Genomic DNA, 25,293 nt, shown 5'->3' with positions numbered 1-25,293 from the left:
GGAGTCGAAGAATTCTGGACATTGGCTTCCCAGTGTCACCGTGGGCGCCAAGCTAGTCCTTCCCTAGCTCTCCTCCCACGTCACTAGGCCAGCCCCTCTCTAGGTTGCATTTGAGCTCTCCTGCCAAGGCCCCTGACACCAAGCAGACAGGAGCCCAGGGGCAGGGTGCTGAAGGGCTTCTTCCTACATTCATTCAGACTTTCTCAACCTGCTCTCGTTCGTTCGTTCGTTTGGTCATTGATTCATTCATTCATTGATTCATTCATTCATTCATTCATTCATTCATTCATTCATTCATTCATTCAAGGCATAGTAATCATGCCCTGCCTGGAGTTGCCACTGTGACCACTGTGAACCATCGTTGGCTCACCAGGCCACTCTCGGGCATAAACCTGTGGGTACCACCTCTTCAGAGTTTGCTTGCTCAGGCCCAGCAGGTGGCACCTGTTTGCCCTCTTCTCCAGGTCGTTTTCTTGGCTGTCTGCCCTCTGGGAGTTCCAGAGAGGTGCACCCAGAGAGGAGAAGCTAAGCCAGCCTGTAGGGGCTGGGGCAGGGCAGGGAGGCTAACTTCGATGGTGAAGGGGTGCTGTGGAGGTGGTTGCAGCAAGCTCCCTCAGTGCTGGATGGGGCAGGGGCAGGGTGGGGCTGGGGTATCCAGTGCTTGCTCTGGGGGCTGCGGGAAGATTCCCACCCACGGCCGACTCTCACATTACCTGGGCTGCTTCCAAAAGGTCAGGCCTCTGGGCTCTGTCCCTTGAGAATTTGATTCCTAGATCTGGGAGCAGGGGTGCTCAGGGTGCTCGCTCCACTCTCAGGGGGTGCGAATGCTCAGCAAGGGAGAATCTGCACTGGGGGCCGGGACACAGGGGCTCTGGCTGCTTGGCGCGGTCCTCTGACCAACAGCAGCAACATCACCTGGGCACTTGGTAGACGTGAAGAGGTTCAGGCCCCACTGGAGAGACCTGCTGATTCAGAACCTTCATTTTAACAAGATCCCCAGATGAATCATATGCACAGTCGATTCTGAGAAGTGCTGAGGCGGGCAGCCATTCCCAGTTGAGGGGAAGCATTAGGGCACAGAGAAGCCTGAATGGGTGTGTGCAGGTTGGCAGAGCTTCAAGGGGGGTGATTCTGATCTTTCCTTGTGCCCAAGACGTTGGCACAGGGTGATGGGCCTGGGGATGAGGCCCCAGGTCAGTAAGTGGCAACTGCATCCGTCAATCCTCAGACCCAAACCCTCGGCACCATCCTTGATTCCTTCCTTTCTCTCAGGCATCAGCAAATCCCGCTCTCTCCATGTTGAAGGCGCCCCGGAACCCAACTGCGTCATATCACCTCCACCACTAGGCCCCCAGGTGAAGCCGCCGTCTTCTCTCCCCTGGCCTACCGTCAACTGTCCTCCCCTCCAGCTCCTTCTCCGCACGCAGCCAGGCCCATCCAGGGTGAAATGCTGGTCAGACCAAGGCACCTCTATGCTCTGCGAACCCTGGCTTCCCGTCTCACCCTGGGAGAAGCCCATGTCCTTCTGAGGGGTCCAGGGCTCCACCCGAGCGCCTTGCGCCTACCATCTCCCCTTCTGCTCTCCTTCCCCCCGCCCCCATTCTGGCCTCCTTGGTTTTCCACCAGCGCAGTGCTCATGCTTCTGCCTCAGGACCCTTCCTCTTGCTGTTCCCTCCACCTGGAGCACTTTCCCCTCCACATACTCTCTCCCTCACCTGCCTCATGTCTGGACCCGGAGGTCATTCAGCTCATTTCATGCTCTCCCGTTTCCCCCTTTGCATTAACACCATCTAACTGTGTTTTACTTATTTACCTTGTTTGTCAGTGTCTTTCACTGGAAGACGCTAGAACAGGACCTGGCACGTAGTGGGTGCTGAATAAATATTTCTCTAGAGGATTGGATACGGAGGCCAGAGTTTAAGACCTAGGTCAGACATTGGCAACGCCCCTTTGAGCCTGTTACTGGCTGACCCCCTTCTTCCTTGCCTCACCCAGGAACACGTCCCTCCATCCCTGAGCCCCGAGCAGTGGTGGAGAGGCAGGGGCTGAGGCCGGGCTAAGAGTGTTGGAGTGTCCTGGTCAGGGCTGGCGATGGGGGGAGGCCAACACCAGTCAGGGCAGGTCCCACCTGCCACTGTCACCACTCAGGGCCAGACAAGGCTCTTCCCATCCCGGGTCCTAAGTCCTCCTTCACTCTGCCTCGGCCCGGTGAGCCCCTGGCCCACTCCCCCCGACTGGAGCTCAGAGGCTAAGGAACTATTTTCCCAAACCAGGACACACGAGCTGTCACACAAGGATGGAGATGTGGCAGGGACAGTGTTTGCAGGTCCAGGTGGTCGGGCCACATGCCCAAGTCTCACTTCTCGTCCTCCTGTAAGCCAGCCCGGCTTTTTCTCCCTCCCTCTCCCTCCGCATCTACTTCCCCATCCACCTCCTTCTCTTCCCTGTCCCTTCCGTCATCCCCTTCCCTCTCTTAGTTACTGGCTGTCAACACAGACTCTTCCCCCGGCAAGCCTAGGATGCTTTCTGTCCCCGGTTCCCCTGCTGGGAGCCCCAGTCATGTGTTCAGCTGGAAGTGGGTGGGCCTCGAGGCCCCACTCAGCAATGTGACCCGGAGTCCTGTTCTCTCCTCGGAGCGTGGCCTCTTGAGCCAGGAGGCCTGCATTCGAGTCCCGGCCCCACCACTTCCCAGCTGTGTGACCTTGGACAAATGCCCTAACCTGTCTGTACCTCGAGAGGGATATTAATAGCACCTGAGTCATAGGGAAGTCGAGAGGCTTGAATGTGTTAAGCACTTAGTCCAGAACCCGAAACATAATAAGTGCTTAATTATCGTAGGTTCCATTATTGTCTTTTTACCGGCGCTTGGCTCTAGAAGATCCATCAGCTGTTCACTGGCTGCTTCCTTCTTTCAGCAACTGACTCTCCTTTCAAATAACTCTCCAGGGGTCACCATGCCTACCTTGGCCCTGGGGGCCCCGGCTAGCACAGTCTGTCTCCCAGGGGCCAGACTTCAGGGGTGTCATCCTAATGGGCCTGGCTTCTATCTTGCTTTGTGCTGCAAGCCTACTGCACGTCCCGGACAGATCATGGCCTCCTGGGGACCTCGGTCTCCCCATTGTTTGTCATGTGGCACCGGTCCCTGCTCTGGCCCCCTCTCCAGGTGTAGTGGGGAACGAGGGAGATGGAGGAAGGAAAGTTCTGCCGGCAGGGTAGAGAGGCAAGGGGAGCCGTGGGTGTCTGATGGGGAACCAAGCACGGGGACCTGAGATGCTGGTGAGAGTACCAGTGTGGAGGGGGCTGGTGGCCAGGGGCCTCCAAATGCCTTACTTTGCAGGCACAGCGAGCATGGGCAGCAAGGGCCAGGCCGACCCTAGATGCTGCTGGGGCCTGGGGCTCCCGCCGGTGCCAATGGGCGGTGCCCAGTCCGGGGCTGGCCTGCCCCGCCAGGCCGACGCCAGGCCGGGTGGGGACGAGCTAATATTAGCCAGGGCAGCCCCAGACAGCTGAGCTCAGGGGGCCTCAGGAGCTTCACTGGGCCTGGACTCACATGTGGCTTCGGTCTGGGCCACAGCAGCCAAAGGGAGCTTTCTCGAGCCTGGGCACGGCCTTGGATGCCCCTTCTACCCTGACCGGGTCCAGACCTTCCCCTTACTAGCCTGGCAGCCCTGTTCCTGCCTCTCTCTGGCTCTGCTCCTGCCCACAAGCCCCTGGCCGCCTGCTCATGACGTGCCCCCCCTTACCTCTTCCCTTCTCCATTCATCGAAGCAGGAAGGGACTTCTTTCCCTACAGACCTACTCTGCACCTGAAGACGGTCTGTGGGGTTCTGGCCAGGAGCTGCTCGTGAGCTTTCCCTTGTGCATCCGTTCATTCAACAAATATTTATTGAGTGTCCGCTTACTAGGTGGCAGGCACTGTTCTAGAAGCTGGGAATAGAGCAAAGAACAAATCAGTCAGACATTCCTGCCCTCAAGAACCTACATTCTAGTGCAGTGAGAATAGAAAGAAATAAACGGATACATGAATATATAGTGTGTCAGGTGGTGAGGAGTGTGGTGAGGTATGTGATGGAGGGTCGGGCCCGAGGAGTGCTGGGGGTGAGGACTTTGACTAGTGGGGCAGGAAAGGCCCCTCCGAGCAGGTATGTTTCAGCAAAGACTTGAAGGAGGGGAGGAAGGGAGACCTGTGACGTCTGGGGAACAGAGGCAACGAGATACGCAAAAGCCCTAAGTAGGCGTGTGTGCCTGGGGGTCAAGACACAGCGAGGGGCCAATGTCCAGGGCTGGGCTCAGAGAGTCAAGAAACAGGGGTAGGACAGAAGGAGAGGAGCAGAGCTCCCCAAAGCCCCACTGGGCTCTTGGCAGTAGGGTCTTGCTCCATGGGCTCTCTGGGTGTGCTAGCCTGGCTCTTGGCCGCATTTCTATCTTCACTGCTGTCCTCTTTCCTCTCCTCTACTATCCTCCCATGGCCTCAGGGACCTCAGGGAAGAGGCTCTTGCCTCACCATAATAGGGGGGGCCTCTGTCTTTTCCCTAAAGGCCAGCTGTGCCCGGGGGGAGTCGGTGGGGCCACACAGGGCAGCCACCAGGCTGCGGGGGAAGCTGTTCTCTGAGATGGTGCGGGAGCCAGAGGAAAAGGGCCCTTACAGACAAAGGTTCTGGAAGCAATTTCCATTCACATAGCCTCCCCAGGGTGGCTTACCCACTTCTCACCCCAGTTGGGCTGAGAAAGATGGTTAGTGTAGTGTTTATGGGTCCAAACTTGGCTCTACTGATGATTAGCTGTGTGACCTCTGTAAGCCTCAGCCAACTCAGCTGTAAAGGGGGGGGGGAATACCAGGAGTCCCCACTTCAAGTCCCCCCATGGGAACCTGATGAGATAAGGTGCAGAAAGCTCTTCGGCACAGTACGTGGCACAACACAGGGGTTCGAGTCGTGCTTTGTCATTCCCACCACTTGGCACACGAGGCATCTTTCTAGGATGCTCTGCAGACACTGGCCTTCCCACCTGGGGAGTTCTGAGAATATGAAACTAATGTCTAGAAGGGGTTGCTGTCACCAGGAGGCTTCGGTGGTTCCCCAGGGATCTTCTCTGCCCATGAGGGTGGTAGCGCAGGGAAGTGTGACTCCCTTGTGTCTTATCACCAGGGCAGGACCGTGAACAGATTTTAGATCACAGTCTCCCGCCAGGGCCAACATCATCTTACCACTTAGAGATTAATGTTTTATGCTCAGCCTCAGGGGCTCTCTTAGCAGCTGTGAGGAACACGGTCACCCACTGGGCCACCTGGAGCCACCAGAGCCCTGGGATGAGGGCTGGGCTCTTGGCAGCCTATGTGGCTGGCACCTGCTCAGGGCCGGCCCTGGGCCGTGTGCTCCTCCCCGTATCGCCATGGGAACTCCCACCTTGGCACCTGACCAGCACACACCCCTGGAGGATGACGCTTGTCTTTGGGGGCCTTAGTTTCCTCATCTATGAATTGTGCATAGTGGTGCCACTTACCTCTCAGGGGGGCTGCAGGATCCACTAAGACAGGGCAGAAAGATAATGCGTGAGGGAGAAGATATGGTTCAAAGCAGGGCCATGTGTGCCAGAGGAGACCGCTGTCCCAAGGGCAGGGGAAGTGTGAGGAGGGGACAGGAGGAGGCGAGAGTACAGGCCTTGGACCTGGCTGGGCCTGTGTGGGCTTGGGCAGGGGGCCCTCCTGTGCGAAATGGGGATGCGTCTCAGGGGGCAAAGCCTGAAGCATCATGCCCAGCACACGAGACACGCCGACCAGGGGTTGTATGTGGCTACTTGGTTCGGATGCCCTCGGGGGAGCTGGCATCATGAGGCCCTGGCTAAGCCACAGGGACAAGGAAGCAAGCTGTGGAAGCTTTGTCCCATGGCCCCACAGCCTCAGGGGCATGAACCACTGTCACCAATGATATATTTAGCGGCACAAAGGTCAGAAATGCCAGGCACTGGCTTCTCTTCTAGGCGGCAGGAACCGTGTCTCTCAAGGCCCGGCTGTCACCAAGCAGATATTTTTTTCCTGTCTGGCAGTCTGGGACCTGAGGAAAAGCCTCAGAGTAAGGAATCGCCATGGTCTGTACCCACTGGCCGAGTCTTTCCATGTCCATGGTCTTTCCCAAATGCTATTGTGCTACCCTTGGAAAATCCCACCCAACCTGTCTTTCCAGACTGCCCACCCCTGGCCTCCAGGTACGTGAGCCATTCACCTAGCTGCGTAGCTCCCCTGCCTCCTGCCTTTGCCTGTTCTGTTCCTTCCCGAACAGTCTCCTCTCCCAGAGAGCTTTGCCTGCCCTTGACCCAGCTGCCCTATTGAGGTTACACATCTCCCCAACTCAGCTGCAGCCTCTTTGAGGATAAGGACCAGCCAAAGAATGATAGTTCTGGTTACATAATATGGAATCAATAAATCTTTGCTAAAGTGGCATAGTTCACCACAGCCCTGTGAGGTAGAAGGATGAGATAGCATCCCCATTTTATTGAGGAAGGAACAACTGGCCCAGAGAGATTAATTTGTTTATATGGACCATCCAGTTAGCAAGTAGTGGAAGGACTAGATCCCCAGGTCTTCTTCTGGCAATTGAACAGTCCAACTATAGCAGTGCCATGTTCCTTTCTGCTCTATTATACTAAGGTTCTGTGGTCAAGAATGAGGTGGTTGGATGGACAGATGGGTAATGGACAAGTGGATGAAAGAATGGTTGAAAAGATGGGTCCATGGCTGGATGTGGATGAATGGATGGAAGGAAGGATGTATGAATGGACACCCATCTAGGTGGGTACCTTGGTGTATGAGTGAACAAATGGACAGTTGTAAGGATGGATGGACACATTTCTAGCTGCTTGGCTTCAAGGCAGGAAAGGAAGTCTCACCTCTCACTGAATGGAAACACCCTAGAGGAGAGGACTGGGAAGCCGAAGACATCAATGTGGAAGGCAGGGTGGACCAACCTAGCTCATGAGTGGAGAAAGTAGGTTTGCAGATGTAGGGGTGGGTGGTTTGCTGAGTGAGGGAGCCTGGGCCTGGGCACAGGGACTGGCCTGGGAGACTAGCCCACTCTCAAAGGTGAGAGGCTCTGATGGAGCAGCCCCAAGACAGGCTGGAAAGAAGTTGCAGTCAGAGCCAGGTGAAGGGGAAGCCTCAAGGTCCAGGGTTTTCCAGACTCCCTGTAGCCACTGGAGGGCAGACAGCAAGTGTGGGGTTGGTCTCTGAACCCAAGGCTGCACGGAGCATACCTGTGATTTCCATCTGTCCTGGGGTAGGGAGGCCACTCGTCTGCCCTAGGTCCCCAGCCTCCTTGAGCAAGCCCCTCTGATAGCTCTGACAGGATGTGCACGAGGGGACAGTGCCCCTCTCCTGGCTGAGGAGCGGGCCCTGTTGAGTCACCTGGCTCAGGTATACTAAGATGCACTGCCTCTCCACTGCTTTTTGTCTTCAGTCCCAGGCTCTAGACGTGAGCTCCAAGGCTTTCATTTTAACTACTTAGCAAGGGCCAGCAGAGGGACCACAGACATGGGTGGCCAGTAGTGGACCCTGGCAGGCTTGGATGGTGCTAGCCTAGAGCAGATTCCTCCAGCTGAAGCTAAAGACCTTCATTTGCACAAGGCACAGAGCTGTGAGCTCCAGGCTCCCTCCCAAAGCCCAGAGCATTCCCCAGCACCAGGCTGCACCCCCCACACATACACTGGCCCCAGCGATCTCCCTGGGAAACCAGGTCCCAATGAGAGTGCCTGGTGCGCCGCTAACCGCTCATTACAGTCACGGATGCAGCTAAGTATAGCTCCAGCACACACAAGACCAAGACAACAAGGGAAAGGCTTTCCATAAAAAAGCTCCACATGCAAACACACAAACACACAAACATCTGCATGCACATGCTCCCCACACTCGTGCATACCGGTGGCCCTGGACACTCATGGACCTGTACTTGCACCAACACAGTCACACTCACTCACTCAGGCTTTCATTCAGCAAATGCTTGTTGAAGAGCCAGGAAAGGGGTTGAGAGCATGTGTTCTGCAGTCAGACAAAGCCGGGTTTCCAATTCTAACCCCATCACCTCCCAGGTTCATGATTATGGGCAACTTAGCCTCTCCATGCCTCAGTTTCCCTCTCCATAAAATTGGGATGGCAACCACAGTACAGATCTAGAGTTGGGGTTGGGGTCAGTGAGATGGGGTGCATATGAGTGCTTAGGATGGGTCTGGCTGGGGATAAGTGACCGTACATGGTAGATGTCTGTATCCTCCCTCCTGAGTACCTACTCTGTGCCTAGCTCTGTGCTGGGAGCTTTGTTTAAAGCTGTCATTTCTGGAAGTGGTCGTGAAAAGCGGTGCCTGGTGTATAACAGGCTCTCAGTAAATATTTGATGATTGAATGAATGAACAAACCACTGAAAGCTGCATCAATGGATGGTTGGATGTCCTTGGAGCTTTCTCCTCTGCGAAGGCATCCACCCTCACTTGTCTCTCGGCCAGCTGTGTCTCCAGTAGGATCTAGATACTCCTGTGGGTAACAGGGGGATCCTAGAGGTAGAGGAGGACTTCCAGGCTGTCTGGGCGCACCCCCTGCCCGTTTTGCAGATGGGGAAGTGGCCCCACCGGGGGCGGTGCCTGGTCCCGCTTGGACAGTTGTCCTGCAGCACCAGCCAGGGCCGGGCTGGGCCATCGGACCATCAGGCAGGCTGGGGCCCTGGACTGGTAGTAGGCGGGGCTCTGTTTGCAGGGAAGGGGCTGCAATTCTGTCCAGCCTGGGAAGGAGGTAGGAAGCAAGCTTCAGGCTTTAAGGGTGCTGTCGCCATTCCCAGCCCTTGAATAGGCCGGCAGCTAAACTGCCTGGGCCATCTCCTCCCATCGCACCTCCTCAAAAAGAAAGTGACATTTCCTGGTGCTTTTTTTAAGCCCAGGCTGGCTGGGCCTGGCCCTAGGCGTGGGGTGGGGAGGGGGCGGGTGGCACCGGGAGTCACACAGCCTGAGTCTCTCCTCACCTTGAGTGATCTCAAGGCGCTGGGAATAGACAAGGTCTCATCTCCTTGCCATGCGTCCCGGATTCCAACTGCCACACTCCAGTGCTGGCACGCAGGTTTTGAATTCCGCACCCCCTCGCCAGTCATGCCCCCTGGGCAGGCCTCAGGCTGTTGCGCTCCACCATGAGTGCCTTCAGCCAGACCAGCCCCCCCGAACAGGAACCTTCTTGCCCTCGTGTCCACTCTCCTTCAGTCACACATGTTCAAGGCCAGTGGGGACTCGGGTCTTTACTGATTTTGCCTATTGTCAAAAGATGGACATAGTTGTGCCTGCAGCCAGGATAGGCACGTATCTGCTGTCAGTGAGTATACCCGTTGCCAGTGTAGACCTGAATCTGTTCTCAATCACGGTGCCCATTGCCAGCACAACAAATAATCTCTGTGGAGATTAAGCTGCTGAGGATGGAGATGGATGATTAGTGACCAGATGAGTCACAGATGCATAGACAAAGATTATCCTTTTACCAGCACACACATAGATCTGCTGGAAGTGTGGTCCATGCCGGTGTAAACACGACTCTGAAATCAGTGTCTGTGTACATCACTGGGGTAGATGCAGACGCTGCATGGGCGCATCAGTGACTGTGCACACTGCCCATGCAGATGAGGGGAGGCGGGCACCACAGGAGGGGTCACTTCCTAAGGAGGTGGAGGGGGCCAACTTTGCTGTGCCCATTGCATAGATAGAAGGATGGAGACCAGCATATATAGGATCTATATCCATGACTTCCCCATAGAAGGGAAACTGTGCTCCAGGTCCCCGAAAAAGCGGCCCCTCTTTCCCTACTAGTGTGTGGCATGTGGCTGGGCCTGATGGCAGGGCCAACCCCGATCCCCAGATCCAGCCACTTCATCGAACTTGCATTCTAAGGCGGAAGAGAGACCAACAATAAAGACCAGAAGGAAGTAAATCAGGTAGCGTGAAGTACCAACGCTCATCCGGCTGGACACTTGGACTGGCTGAATGTGACTGGATGTAAATTATACCTCAGTAAAGTTGGGGAAGTTAGTGCTCCAGCATGGTCTGTGCAGTGAGGGGAGGTAGAGGGAGGAAGCTCAGATCAGCGGGGGTGCTGGCTTTGAGTAAGCCCCAGGAGATCCCGAGGGAATGAGCTCTGAGGATACCTGGGGAAGGGCGTCTGGACGGGGGGGAACAGCCAGTGCGGGGGCCCGAAGGCAGGCGTATGTCTGGCATGTTGGAGGAACATGTTTGAGGAGGCGGGTGTGGCTGAAACGAGCGAAGGGGACAGCAGCAGGAGAGGAGCTAGGAGGGGCAGGGCAGGACATATCACGTAGGGGCTGCATGGAACATGAGGACCTTGGCTTCTCCTCTGAGAGAGACGGGGAGCCTGTGCAGGGGTTTTGAGCAGAGAAATGACACAAGCAGATTTAGATGCTAAAAGGATCATCACGCTGCTCAGTTGAAAATAGTTCTCGAGCCCCAGGAATAGTGGCAGCTGGGAGAGCAGTTAAGGGGCTCTTACCATAACCCAGGGGAAACGACTGACCGTGGCTGGGACAGAGGTAGGAAGGGTGGTGCTGGGCAAGTGCTCACTCTGGATTTGTTTCAAGCTTAGCCAGCGGGCTTTCCTACAGATGAAATGTGAGGTGTCACGGTCTGGGGCAAGAGCATCCAGAAGGATGGAGCTGCCGTCTCGTGCGATGGAGAGGCAGTGGGCAGTGGGGGCGGCGCAGGAGCTCAGGTGGCGCGTTGAGTTGGAGATGGCGCTACCAGACCTCCACCTGGAGATGCTGAGGAGTTGGACGCTGAAGTCCTGAGTTCAGGAGGAGGGATGAGCTGCAGGTAGACGTTTAGAAGTGTCCAGTGATATTTGAATAGGCCATGGTACTTAAGCCTGGAGACTAGGTGAATCGCTAAGGGGATGAACGCAGATGGAGAAGACTAAGGTTCTGGGGCACCCCAATAGTTCGAGGCAGGGAGAAGAGGTTGGCAAAGGACATCAAAAAGGAGCAGCCAGTGAAGTAGGAAGCAAATCAAGAGACTGTGGGAACCTGGGAGTGTGACAAAAAGGAGGGGGTGACCAGCTGTCTCAGATGCTGCTGATGGTCAAGGGACATGAGGACTGGGAAATGTTCCTGTTCTTTCTGCCTAAAATGCTCCTCCTTACGACCTGTATTCCCCTAGTCGATTCTTACCCATCTTCTAACCTCTGCACACTTGTCACTTCCTCCTGGAAACCACTATAACCCCAAGACTTATTGTTAAAGGCCCATTAAATGCCTTGTGCTTCCCCCTCAAAGCCCTTGTCACCTCAGATAGCTACATATTTGCTTGTATGGTTATAGGATAAATGTCAACCTCCCCTGCCAGAGGTTATGACTGTTTTTGCTCACTCTGTGCTCAGTGCCCTGCACAGACCTGGGATAAGGCATGCATATTCCATTGGAGAGAGAGCAGGTGGGCAGTGACCTGTGGTCCCACCTGCACTGCATCTACCACCCTCCCTGAGCTGTCCCTCTTGGGGCCATCTTTTTATTCCCCTCCCCCAACACATATGTATGGATACACACATGCATACCCTGTTGGGAATCGGGACCACTAAGTTGATGCAAAAACACAGGTGGATCCCAGGGGGCAATTTCCCATTAGATTCCTAGTGGGTATACCATGGAGCTGGGGACTCAGTTTTCTCATCTGTCTCCTGGGGGCAATCAAGACTGTCCTGCTGATGGCCCAGCTATTGGAGTGTGTGTGTGTGTGTGTGTGTGTGTGTGTGTGTGTAATATTCATATGTGATTCAAAATGTGCAGATGTGTTGTAAAGTGTAGACAGAAATACCCAATGTCATCCTAACGGAAGACTATTGTCCTCCTCCGAGGCTACTGGGATGGATGTGAAAGAGATTTATAGATGGAAGCCCTGAAGCGTGATGGTTTTAGGGTCAGAAAGACCTGGTTTCAAATTCTGACTATCCCTTGCAAACTGTGGGTTTGGGGTTTTGGGGACATGTCTTAACCACTCTGAACCTCAATTTTCTTGTCTGCAAAACGGAGGTAATGACATCTCCCTCAGGAGAAGTTTTTAAGGATGACCGAGATCGTGTTTGTAACCGTGATTGTTATTACTTGATAGCAGAGCACAGTGGGCCTCAACAAAACCAAACACTCCCGCCCTCCACTGAGGTGGTTGTGGGAACCCAAAAGGGTAAAGCGTGTATGATCCATTTAGCCACACACGGTGAGTACTTAACCAAATCAGGCTCTGAAACAGCGGAGCTGGCCCAGGAGAGGGGATGTGGTGAGGGCCAGGGAAAGCCCGGCCTCCAGGAGGGATGGCTCAGAGGTGGGTTTTGAGGCCCATCTGCAAGTGCGGGCAAGGCTGTCACTGGGAAGAGGAGCAGGTGTGTCCTGATGACCGCAGAGGGCAGAACTGGGATTGCTGAGAGAAAGGCAGGGAGGCTGACTTAAACACAGAATAAATGCATGTCTCTAGAGCTGCCCAAAGACAGGATGAGTGAGTGGCCCCCATCACCGGCAGACACTGCAGAGGGGTTACTGAGCTGCCCCCACGGGAGGCCTCTCTATCCTATATAGGGTGCCTTCCTACTCCCTTCCTTATCTGGGAGTCTTGGTCACATATTTCTTATTCCAGTCTGTGGCACCAAAAGGTTTGAGGCACATGAGACGCACCTACAACAGAATCCTTAGAAATAAAGAAGAAAGGAAAACACGGGGTAGTATCATAAGTTGAAGAAAGAGCCACACCCCACACCCAGGTGAAAGATTTGGTTCCGAATTGAGCACCGAATGTGGCTGAGCTCCCTGGCAGTCGGAGCCAAGAGGAGCTATCTATGAGGGGCACGTGTGGTAGGGACACACGGTGAAACACAGTTCTAAGTCCTGAAATAGAATCATTTCCTATGTGGCCTACTGGTATTTCCCCAGGTTGAACATGCTAATGGGTGGTCCCCTGGAGGGTCACAGGAATAGGTGGGGTGTCAACTCCCGATGGGACCTTCTGGGGCCCTGACAGTCAGCCTTCCTGGCGTGGGGGACTCTCGGGGCACTCGGGGACAGCACGGCTCCACTCCCCTCGGCACGCAGGCCTGTGTGCCTCCCTGGCGCTGACTAAGGGCAAAACCAAGCCGGAGCAGCCAGGTCTGGCTCTCAGGGCACAGCTAGGCCGACTGGCACCGTGGATACCCTGCCTGGCTGCTTATGGGGGGCCTCCGGGAGGCCTGCAGTGCGGGGCTTCGAAGCCGGGTAGGGCTAATGGTGCCACTGAGGACTCTGCAAACCTTAGACTCCTTGTCTGAAAAGTGATAATGATAGAACTTACTTCTAGATTGGCATGAGGTTTAAATGACCCGATGCATGGAGAACGCAAGAGGCAGGGCCTCCTCAAGACCTGGAGGCTGCCATCGTCGGCCTCCACCTTATTACCAGTCAGGCCGGAAAGCCAGGAGCTCTGGCTCCCACCCTCTCACGGTGTGCCCTTGGGTGCCCTTTCCCACCCAGCCTCACTGGCTCCCAGCCCCGGCGGGGGCTCACGTGGATAACCACGTGGAAGTGGGCATGCCAAGTCACCATTACCCCGAGGAACATCCCTCACTGGCGGGAGGCCGTAGTGTGGGGTCTTGGACACGGCTTTGCCTTGGTCTGCGGCACTGGGATGCGGGCTCCAAGGCCATGCCCTTGGCTCTCATGAGGCTGTCATTTGCTCCCGGTCTGTTAGCAGGCAAGTGGTAGCAGGAGCAGAAAAAAATTAGGGAAAAAAAATCCCCGAAATTAAACACATTTCTCCCTTTAGCTGTTGCTGCTGTTCTTTGCAACTACCAGCCCCCAGTAATTCGGGGGGAAAATGCTGTGTTTAGATTTTTGTGGAAGGAAGCCTTGGCCCAACTCCTGGAATACCAGCGTGCAAGGGAACTGGCAGTCTTGAGGTTTCTCCCTACCCCAGAAGTCTGCCTTGGATTTGGGGAACCCCTAGTCACCTGGGCTTTTCCTCCAGAACCCCCGTAGCATCTGCCCGGGACATGCTGTTATTATTGTGATCGCCCTCGCTTTAAAAATGACGGGACTGCCTTTCCCAGAGGTCACTTGCCTGCTGCAGTCATAGAGCTCGCGGGAGAGCTGGGACTCGAACTCAGGTCCGTGAAGCCAAGCACAGGTCTCTTCTCTTTCTGCCATGTGACCTGCTTCCCAGTGTCCGGCGTGGTCTTGGGCTCACGGGCTTCATTGTGCATCGAGCTGCCTGGCGTTTGGGTCTCATCTGGCCTCACGGACCCCAGATGCGAGGATGGGGCTGGGGGCACGAGGGCCACGGAGGACACAAGTTACAAGTCGATTTCTGTTCCCACCTACAACTACTGAACCCGTCTCTGGGCCTGGGGCCAAGGACTCTGCATTCGTGTCTCCACTGAGTCACTCTCCCCCGCAGCGTGCTCCACCACCATCCCCTCCATCAGGCGGGCCTCAGGCCACTCCTGGCCCCTTCGTGCCCCACCGAACTCCTCCAGGGAGGGCTTCGTACTTCCTGCCTTCCCATCTGCCCTTCCAAGGGTCTGGGTTTGGCCGCCACCAAACCCAGACCCTTGGTGCTAAATCCAGAAACTTCTCCTGGGGGCTGTCTCTCAGGAAGCACAGGGCCAGGGCTGGCCCTAGTTGGGCGGACTAGTCACGGTGGTGCTCAGCCAGGCCTGCATAGGAGCGTGCACCCAGCCTCATGCATGCCACACGGGTGGCTCTCTGAGGCCTGTGGTGCTGTTCTGAGATGTGGGGCGTGTCCACCTCAGTTTCCCAACTCGGTGGTTCCTGTGTCATGACTGAAAGGTTCTTCATTTTTCTACGTCTGAGATGCTCTGATCCTTAGCACTCGGTTGTGATGGGTCCAGGGCAGGAGGGCCCACGAGGGCCAGGGGTGGAGGATGTATGTGGGGACCGTAGCGATGTCTTTGAACACCTCCTTCTTGCTTTCTGTATAATTTTATTTCTTCATCACAACACCCTCCTTGGGGAGCAGGGAATGTCCTCCTACCCCCTCCTATCCAAGAATGAAGGCTCAGAAAGGGGCAGTGTCTTGTCCAAGGTCACCAGCTAAGCCAGGCCTCAAACTCAGGTTGATCCTGACTTCAAGATCCTGTGCTTTCTGCTCCGGCCACTGCCTCTTTTCAAGCTGGGGTCTGGGAGGCAGGCAGGGCTGGAGAGCAGAGAGGCCTGGGCAGGGCGTTTCAGGCAAAGGCTCGGAGGCCGTGATGATGAAAGCTCCAAGCTGCAGCCCAGCACTGACACTCTCATTTCCGCTCTGCCTTGAGAGCTCTGTGACCTTGGGCAGATCCTTTTCCTTTTAGCCCAGGCCCCCTTGAGGGCCTCCTCTTCCCTGGTGTTCCGGGGAACACGTTCCACACGTCCAAGGTACCCTCGATCTAAGACATGACATGAGTTAAATAATAGCACACTTGGGGATGTGCTAACGCATACTATTTTAAGGATGTGTACATTTTATGACATATTTTCATTTCCAAAATGTGAAAAAATGTGCATCCTGGAATGAAAGCACCACAGGAACCTCTGTCACCTCAGGTTGCCAGCCTAGCTGTCGGGGCAGCCCTTTCTAGGTATGGCCTAGGTCTAGGGTCATGAGTGTATTCAGTGAAGGGTGGCTCCGGAAGTCTGGAGGCCTGGTCACTGCCAGGCTGGGTTAGGGCTGAGAGGGTCGGTGCGGCAGGATGAGGGGGTTCTGATCTGAACACAGCCCTGGCCCCCTGTGGCCCTCCTGGGCTGGCTCAGTGGCCTCTTCCCTATGCTTGTGCTTTCTCTCCTCTCTGTCTCAGTCAGAGACAGTTCCAGAGAAAGAAGCACACCCCCAGGCTAGTGTGTGAATGACCATCTCTGCACTGGGAAAGGATCATGGCCCTGGGCTGGGTCTCATGTCCGGAGCGCCTCGCCAGACCCTGATTCCCTCATACATGCCCCGTCGCGCACTGTCCCGTACGTGTCCTTACCCACAAACACAGACACATCACACCCCGTACGTGTCCTTATGCACATACAAGCACACACCACACCTCATGTGTGTCCTGACGCACACACACCCACTTATGCACGTGCACACACTTCTATCACCTGTACGGACCACATACACTATACACGATGGTCATTTACACGAGCCTTTCGCACACGTGTGGAATCAGGTCGCATAAACCGGTGACACTTCTTCACCGTGTATACATCTACTCGCATTTACACAGCCTCTCCCCCTCCCTGAGAATTCTCCCGCAAACAGGTGCCCGCTCGCCCCCGTTATGTTCCCTGCACAAACACACACTTCCACTCACACCCTCCATGTTGCATCACGGGGAGCTCTCCCACCCCCTGCTCCCTGAGCTGGGTGCCGAGGGAGGAGGACCCAGATGCCAGGATGGACTGCTCAGGGCCCCCCCATTTACTGATGGGTCGCAAAGGGACTGGACCCCAAAGAGTGCCCTCCCCAGTCGCCCCCTTGCAGCCTTCGGCCGGCCCAGCGCCCTGCGGGCCTGCCCAGCCCGGGGAAGTCCAGATGAGGGTAATTCAGTTTCCAAACTCCACTCGACTGACAATTTATTTAGGCCAATTGGCCATCCCGCCTGCTCTGCATCACTGACTCCGCATGGATTAACTCAAACGCTGTATACCCCGCTGGGCGGATTTAATTAGGCGAAAAACCCGACCTGAAGCCTCCGGGGGCTTGGGGCCTGGACAGCAGCCAGGGCTCCTGTGATCAGCCCCACCGCCTGCAGCCCTGCTGGTCTTGGAATCCTCGGGAAGGACCAGGTCCACCCCGCAGTGTCCCAGTGATGAATGTGAGGCCCAGAGCAGGTGACCTGCCAAGGTCACACAGCGCGAGAGCGCCAGGCCAGAATGGAGGTCCCCGCCCCACGTTACAACCATCGCCTGCTTCCTGGAACGCCAGACTGCCTGCAAGAACGCGGATCCCCCGCCGCGAACCCCTGAACAATTCTGAAAGGCGAGCACGATTTTCGACAGATGACTGTGGCATACATAATTTATAAGTGAAAGTCATAGCGCATATTGGTCATTTTAATAGATAGTAAATTGCTCTTCTGATTTATGGTTTCAGGGGTGGGGTTACAATAAAAATAACTTGGTGATTTATAAAACATCTTCTTAAGTCAACAGATCTTTAGTAGGTTTGTCTGACTTTACAGCCAACAGCCTCACCACCCTGGTTACCATAGAAATGGGATGCCTCGTTCTGTTGCCATGACTACCACTTTCTAGAACACAATTGGTGGGTCTTTCACAGTTTGTGATTTGGTTCTGGGCAGGGGGGGGCGGGGGGAGCCAGGACTACCAGCTTGGGTTTATGCTGCATTATCAGGCGATCTTGCCTGTGTTGTCTCGAAATTTCCCTGGGTGGCCTCTGAGGTGACCAGGCTAGGTGACAGCTGTCCCTGGGCCACCAAGCAAAATTCCCTTTGTGCCCCCTTTTCCCCTCAACAAGCAAACCAGCGGCCCAGGAGACAGCCCAGGCCTTACACTGGCCTTCCTGCGGCCTAGATCCTGGGTGTGGGGGGCGAGGCTGCTGCGGGTGGGCTGGGGAAGGAGACAAGGCCCAGTGGGGCAGGGCCAGGGTGGGGGCCTGAAGTCAGGAAGCGGGTGGCTGAGGGGCAGGTGGAGGGGCTGGAGGTCCAGGTGCTGGCACGGGTGGCAGCTGAGGGCCTCGGGGAAGGCTGAAGAGGCGGAGGCGAGGGGCTGGAGCTGCTGTCCTGTGGGAGAGACAGACGCTGAGTCAGCCCCACCTTGGGGGGGGAGATGGGCAGAAGAGGGGCCAGCTGGGCGCCAGGGCCTGGGTTCCGTGGTGCGGGTAGTGAACGTGCTGTGTGGTGACGGCCGCCGCATCACCTGCGGGCTCCGAGTGTGGGTGCCCGAGTGCCGTGGGGGCTGTGGGGTGTGCACCGGGGGCCACGGCCCCTGTGTCATCTGTGCACGGTGGTCGGGACACCGGGCTGTGGTCTGTGTGGCTACACGGACAGCGTACGTGTGAAGTAAGGGCTGAGGTGTGTACCCGGGTAGTCGTGGGTCTGTGGTCTCCTGGGAGCCGGGCATCGGCAGGCGGCAGCTCACGTGGGCTGCAGCCCCTCCAGTCCAGGCTGCAGCCCAGGAACAGTTCAGGCGGGGCTGGGCTCAAGCCTGTGGGGTCAGGCACCCCAGTTCTCTCCCTCCCAGGAGCGGGGTGGGCATACCCTGGCCTCAGGGAGTCTGAGCTGTGGGTGCCAAGCTCTGAGACAGAGGCATCCAGACAGTCGGGGCCAGCTACCCAGTGTCTTTGGCAAGTCTGCAGGCAGAAGGAGTTTAGGTTCTGAGCTAGATGCACTTGGAGTCCCAGCCGCAATGTCCTCATGAGCTCTGAAGCCTTGGTGCAGTCCCTGACCTCCCTGTCCCTGGGTGTCCTTTTTGGCACAACGGGGTAGGACCACCTGTCTCACTAGGTCAGTGAGAGGACTGAAGGCCCAGAGTGGGACCTTAGCTCTGGTAGCTTCCTCCTCTGTCCTTCCTGTGTCAGCTTCTGTGATGGTGGACGGGAGGGAGCTGGGGTTCGGCTGGATGTGAGCTCTTGCTTTGGGTGCGTGCTCTGGCTGGCCTGCTGGTCCCTGGGCATAGGAGAGTGTGGCAGTCTGAGCACCCCAGAGGCACCTGCCTCTGCAGCCCTCCTCAGCCCTCCTCAGCCCTCCCAAGGGCCCACTTGGGCCTGGGTGTTGCCAGGGCCCTACCTGTGCCTGCCTGCAGCAGGGGCCATGAAGGCAGGTGCCCAGGAAGCCTGGGCAGGGCAGCAGGCCTGGTTCCTACCTCCCTTGCTTCCTCCTGGGAAAGGAGTCCTGGCACCTGGCTCTGGGCTGGGCTGCCACCACCCCAACCCCACCATTTCCCTGGGTGCCGGGGCCCGGAGCAGTAGGCATCCACACAGGATGTCCGTTGATTGCTGAGAAGTAATATTTTTTTCTACCCTAATTTTATCAGCCCCTCCCTTTTCCAGGGCCTCAGTTTTCCCATCGGGACTATTCCTGTGAGAGGGTCAAGCGGGATGAGAGCTCTGTGGGCCTGTGGGGGCACCTGGGACGTGAGTGCCGTGTCGGGGCTGTTTCTGTGAGCCTCTCCACGCACTAATGAGCCAGGGTTGGAGACAGGTGTGCTGCCTCCCTGGAGGTGAATTTAGAGACTCCTTGGGGAGGATCCCTTCATTTGCTGCCTCGTTAGGGCCTCAGCTCCAAGAGGAGACTCACCTGGAGAAGGGGCCCCAGGAGTAGATCTACTTAGTGGGGCACTCAAGGATGAATGGATTTTTCCAGAGGTACAAAGACGTGGAGGTGGGGGAGACACGGAGAAGGAGGTCAGAAGTAGCAGAGGGTTGCGGGTGGCAAGAACGTTGGGTGTGTGTAGGGAGAGAGCCCTGGGAGGTCAGTGAGGCCAGGTGCAGAGAGTCTCCTGTGTCAGGGCTTTTCTCTGTGCGCAGCATGCTCAGAGGTGCCACCGGGTTGCTCCCTCTGGTAGCTGTGGGATGGCCGCTGAGACACTGAGCCTAAACCTGCTTAGCTTTGATGGCAGTGGTGCTATTGAGACGGGGTCACATGTAAGCAGAGGGGACAGAAGAGGATAGATGGGAGAGGCCTTAGGAAAGGGATGCCATGGCTGGTGGGGCAGTGAGGAGGGGAGGTGCCTCATGCTTCTGCCCCTGGCCAGGAATGGGGGGGCCCAGCGATGCAGTGGGCCCTGCCTCTCAGTGTTTCTCGGACACGCATGGGGTACATGTTCTTCTCCTCTCTCACAAAGTCCAGGGCAGGGGCATGACCTGCCCTTTGGGATCTGGTGAATGTCAGACTCTAAGACGGGGGGGGGGGGGGGCCCAGAGGAAATCTGCAGGCAAATACCCAAAATTTGGGAATGTGTCTTTAGCTCCAGGGGCTTCGGCAACTCTGGTGATGAAAGGAGCTCTGGAGCTAGATGAACTGTGGTCAGAGGTAGTGGCCTCTTGGAGTTGCTTCCACTTTGCTTTCCTGGTCCACTTCCATGGTGACCCAGCTGTGCACTCTCTGGACCCTTAGAGAGCTGTTTCTGGAGTGGGAAGCCCTGGCTTAGTCCCTACCCTGCCCGAGCTTGTCCAAACCCCACCTACTTCAAGACAGGGAGCTTATCTTTTCAGTTCATTGCATTGTACTTGTCTTCATGTGTGTCCTTTACCCTCAGCTGGGCAGGGAGCTCCCCAAGGCTGAGGCTTTATTCCACTCTGCTGGCCATAACCTAGCACCTGGTAAAGAGTGGAGGGAAGAAAGGGTGGATGGAAGGATGGATGGCTGGATGGCTGGATGGCTGGAGGGGGGCTGGATGGCTGGATGATTGGATGGGTGTCTGGATGGCTGGATGGCTGGATGAGCAGGCAGGTGGAAGGAAGGAAGGGAAGGAAAGGAGGGAGGGAGGAGGGAAAGGAGGATGGATAGATGAGTGACAGGAGAGATCCATCAGTGGATGGAAGGAAGGACGCACAAGGATCATACTTGATAGTAGTCTAGGATAACATTTTTTAAAATTGTGCAATGCTCTAAAACCAGCAGGACTCAGAGCATACCATGATGCATGGCTCAGGGAAACGACTTCCAGTTTGGGGGCCTGAGGCTTCCCATCTTGGACCAGAGAATGTCTACAGACTTCTCTTACTCTGACATTCTGAAATGCAGTCTTTGTCCCTTCCCCTTCCTTTGCCCCTTCCTTCACCCCTTCCTCCAACCCGGAGTGTTCCTTGAAAGGTCCACATAGTTCTTGGTTTCTAGATCCATGCCAGGTTAGGTGCCAGGTCCCGTGGCTGTGGTCAACCCAGACAGGGCTGTTCCTGGACTTCCCGTGCTGCCTCCCCACCCCCGCCACCTACTATGACCACAAGGTGGGGAGGTGCATCCGTGCAGACTACAGAGTTGCTAGAAGCAGCGTGGCTGCCTCTTGTCGTGGACACAGGGCGGGGCCTTGGCACTTCTTGAAGATCTGTGAGGGCAACTCTGGAGAACACAGGTGCCACCCACTCCAGACTGTAGCCCGGGGCTGCTTCCAGAAGGTGTCCTTGCTCCAGACATTGTCTTGTGCAGGCTGGGAGAAAGGGCCCCAGAGGGGAAGGGAACTGTGGGAACATGCAGGCGGGGATGACCAGCTGGACTCCTGGAGGAGAACCAACTGGCGGGGCTTCCTCCAGAGCTCCGGGGGACCCAGCTGGAGGCTGTAAGGAGAGGCCTTGCCTGGAATTCAGTCTGAGGTGATAGACAGCACTGGATTCTCTTTGCTCAGGTATCCATGTCTGCTGGGGGCCAGAGAAGCCCAGGGTCATCAGATGAGGCCACCAAACCAAAGCAAAGGAGCTCCTGAACCTTTCTCCAAGGGCTCAGGGCCAGAGCAGGTGGTTCTGGACAGGCTGGGTCATCCCAGCCATTTCTTTCTCACTGGTAGGGTCTGAAAGGAGGAGGCTCCCATATATGTTTGGAAAGCCCAGCGCCCAGCAACCCCCTCCTCCGTCCCACCCACTCCCCTACCCTGGGGCTGGCAGGCAGCAGGAGAGAAGCAGACCCTGTGGTGTATGCTGCCTTTGAGGACCCCTGGTCCAACTCTCCTGCTGCTTGAACCTGCAGCACAGTTTTGCTGCCGAATGACCATGTAGCCTCTATCTCAGCACTTCCAGGCACGGGGAACTCACGTCCAAGCTGGCGGTGGAAGTTCCTAGGAGGACGGAGAGATGGAGTGTAAAAGCCGTCTAAGGCCGTGGGGCAGATATCTTTCTTTTGCAGTTCTAGATTCAAGAGCACCCGAAAGAGCCCCCATCAATGAGGTATACATTCCTGAAAAAGAAGGCTAATGGACTGCGGTAGGAAGGAGGAGGCCTGGGCCATGTGGCCTGGGAGGGGCCAGATTCCACCATCACTGCCCCTTCTCATTCCTTTGCCACCTTCAGCCCCAACAGGCTAGCGCAGTTTTATGATCAGGGTGGGCTACGTGCTTTGTGAAATCCTCCCCCCACACACCCACCAAACCACAGCAGCTTAACACAGTAGTAGTTGGTTTTCCACTCAGGTATTTAGCGGATATCTTCCTTTTCAGGGACCAAGGCTGTGTCCTGGTGGACGCCCTGGGCCCTAGGGCGTCAGCATGTAACTGGCAGCTGGGGGAGGAAAGGGCCTGGAAGACTGAGTAGAGCGGTTCTAAGAGCCAGGCCTGTCACCAGCGCACACCCCTTTCATGCCCTGTCCACTGGCCGTGAACTCAGTCACGGGACCCCAGCTAACCCCAAGGAAGCCTGCAAATGGAGTCGGGCGGCACGATCAGTAGGAAAGGAGAGGCATTTGTGAAAATAAAGCAATCTCTGCCACAACTTCTCACCTCCCTGAGCCTCTTAGTCGGTGCTCTGAGGACGGAAAGGTGGCCTGTCCGTTTGGCCCAGGCTGGAGGGGACGCTGAGCAGGCATCTTCCCCTGGCCTGGCCTCTGACCAGACCCAACGCAAAGGTACCCCGGGTTTCTTTGCGCTGGGTGGGAGGGCCTCCCTCTGACACTGTGTTTCTCCTCTGCAGTATGTGGCCTTTGCCTCCCTCTTCTTCATCCTGGTCTCCATCACCACCTTCTGCCTGGAGACCCACGAGCGCTTCAACCCTATTGTGAACAAGACCGAGATCGAGAACGTTCGGAATGGCACGCAAGTGCGCTACTACCGGGAAGCGGAGACGGAGGCCTTCCTCACCTACATCGAGGGCGTCTGCGTGGTCTGGTTTACCTTCGAGTTTCTCATGCGTGTCGTCTTCTGCCCCAACAAGGTAGAGTTCATCAAGAACTCGCTCAACATCATTGACTTTGTGGCCATCCTCCCCTTCTACCTGGAGGTGGGCCTCAGCGGGCTGTCCTCTAAGGCTGCCAAGGACGTCCTGGGCTTCCTGCGCGTCGTCCGCTTTGTGCGCATCCTGCGCATCTTCAAGCTGACCCGCCACTTCGTGGGCCTGCGGGTTCTGGGCCACACTCTCCGTGCCAGCACCAATGAGTTCTTGCTGCTTATCATCTTCCTGGCCCTGGGTGTCCTGATCTTCGCCACCATGATCTACTATGCCGAGAGGATAGGGGCCCAGCCCAATGACCCCAGCGCCAGTGAGCACACCCACTTTAAGAACATCCCCATTGGCTTCTGGTGGGCCGTGGTCACCATGACGACGCTGGGCTACGGAGACATGTACCCGCAGACGTGGTCCGGCATGCTGGTGGGAGCACTGTGTGCGCTGGCGGGCGTGCTGACCATCGCCATGCCTGTGCCCGTCATCGTGAACAATTTTGGGATGTATTACTCCTTAGCCATGGCTAAGCAGAAACTACCAAAGAAAAAAAAGAAGCATATTCCACGGCCACCGCAGCTGGGATCTCCCAATTATTGTAAATCTGTCGTAAACTCTCCACACCACAGTACTCAGAGTGACACATGCCCGCTGGCCCAGGAAGAAATTTTAGAAATTAACAGAGCAGGTAGGAAACCTCTTAGAGGCATGTCGATCTGACCTTTCACCTCCGCCCCCTGTAGCGATGATTCCTGATTCAGTCAGACTGCTTCCTTAGTTCCGTGGGCAACCCCGGACCCCGCACTCAGTCTCGAGGTGTGGAGCCTGGGGGCCCAGGGAGATGCTGGGCAGCCAAATTCACAAGGCGAGAGCCTGCTGGAGGAACCTCACTGGTGGCCCTGGGTAAGGAGGTTGGCGCGCTGGTCTCGTGAGGTTCTGAAGAGACGACATGGCCCGCGAGGTTGCTGAGGACTCTCTTAGCAGGAGCCCAGGGGGCTGCTGCTCGGTGGGCAGGAGGCAAGCGTGAGTCTCTGACTCAGGCCACTGTCCCAGTGTCGGGGCAGGGCAGGGGTGGGTGTGATTCGGAAATGCCAGACAGCTTCTGATGTGGTCTTTACTCGGCTCCCTTCAGGCTGTGCGGGCAGCACAGTTGGTGCACGGGATCTGGCAGGAGGGTCCCTGCGAAGGCAGTAGCAAGGATTCTCACCCCCAACAGAGCCTGTCTCCATAGCTGAGTAGAACTCCTGCTCTGATTCCGGCTGCCTAGCTCCAGGTGCGTCCTAGGAGACGCCTGTAGCCCTCCGTAACAAGCTTACTTACCCCATAGCATGCCGAACCAACTCATCTACCACCACTCTAGAGTTTAGCATTTATCTTTAGGAACCTGTTGGAGCGACTCTAGCTTTCACGTTGTCTGTTTGGGTTGACGGTCGAGTGGGAGTTTCCGGTGGCCTTCTTCTGATGGAAGTGGCTGGTGAGCAAAGGACTAGAGGGGGGCCACCACCCCGGGCAGCTTAGACGAAAGCACTACAGACCAGCAACCACCTCCCACCGAGGGTTCTCCCCATTTCCGGCAGTAGGTACTGCAGCAGCAATACGTGACATCCAGACCAGTGTACAGCCACATTCCCATGAATTCAGTGGGGGGCCAGGGGGGAGGGGGGCCACGAAACAATACTAGTCACCGTGGGATATATTCTCATATTCCATGGCTAGTGGTTTGTTATGGGACTATCTCAGTTTTATGAGAACCTGCACATAGCACATAAAGTTGATCACGGGGCTCTGGTCCGAAGATATAAAGCCCATAGTCTACCTCTACCCATGGAATACCATCGACTTATTCTGTGGACACAGGGATTTCAAGGAAGTGAATGACCCAGAGAAGAATGACAACACTGAGCTAAGAAGTGCCGGGGTGAGGGAGGCTGAGTGAGTGGTAGGTAGCATTTAGTCTATGAAGGACGTCCCCGTGCCCAGGTCTGGCAGGAGGCTAGCTCAGCCCTGGATGAGCAAGTTTCCCCCGGTTTGGGTGGCCTCACCCAGCGGATGATTGATTCTTCCCTGCTAATGCGCCCACTACCCTGTCCTGCCCCCGATCTGGCTTCATTCCACACCTGTGCTGCCCAGCGCAGTACCCCCAAGACCCGCCTCTCTGCCCGTGGGGGCTCTCCTGCCCGTTCATCTGGTCCCATGCCCCTCCCCACTTCCTGGATTCCTGTAGGCACTCAAGAGGAATGTGGTCAGGGTACTGGGCTGGACCAGGGGGTGGGCGAGGGTCTCCGAGGCTAAAACAGGGGGCCTGAGGTAGGGCTGGGCCCCCGGGCTGAGGCATGGCTCCCTTCAGCAGGTGAGGCACGGGCTAGTGGAGAGCTCCTACCCCACCTCTCTGCTTTGGATTAGGTGGACATGTGACCTCAGGAGCCACCATGACGGCAAGAGGAG

The 25,293-nt window shown here is 56.3% G+C and overlaps 1 protein-coding gene across 1 annotated transcript in view; it reads left to right on the top strand.

Annotated features, from left to right (window-relative positions):
• The window catches only part of KCNC1 (potassium voltage-gated channel subfamily C member 1), a 43,579-nt gene that overhangs the window by 8,901 nt on the left and 9,385 nt on the right, over positions 1–25,293 (top strand). The window contains exon 2 of the mRNA XM_041730576.1: positions 22,603–23,536. Coding sequence (XP_041586510.1) covers positions 22,603–23,536 — 934 coding nt within the window. The remainder of the gene's footprint in view (positions 1–22,602; positions 23,537–25,293) is intronic.

Source organism: Vulpes lagopus, chromosome 15 (assembly GCF_018345385.1).
Source record: "Vulpes lagopus strain Blue_001 chromosome 15, ASM1834538v1, whole genome shotgun sequence".
In the NCBI taxonomy this organism is placed as follows: Eukaryota; Metazoa; Chordata; class Mammalia; order Carnivora; family Canidae; genus Vulpes; species Vulpes lagopus.
The sequence above is the reverse complement of the archived record's forward strand: the minus strand, read 5'-3'. Positions and strand labels throughout refer to the sequence as shown.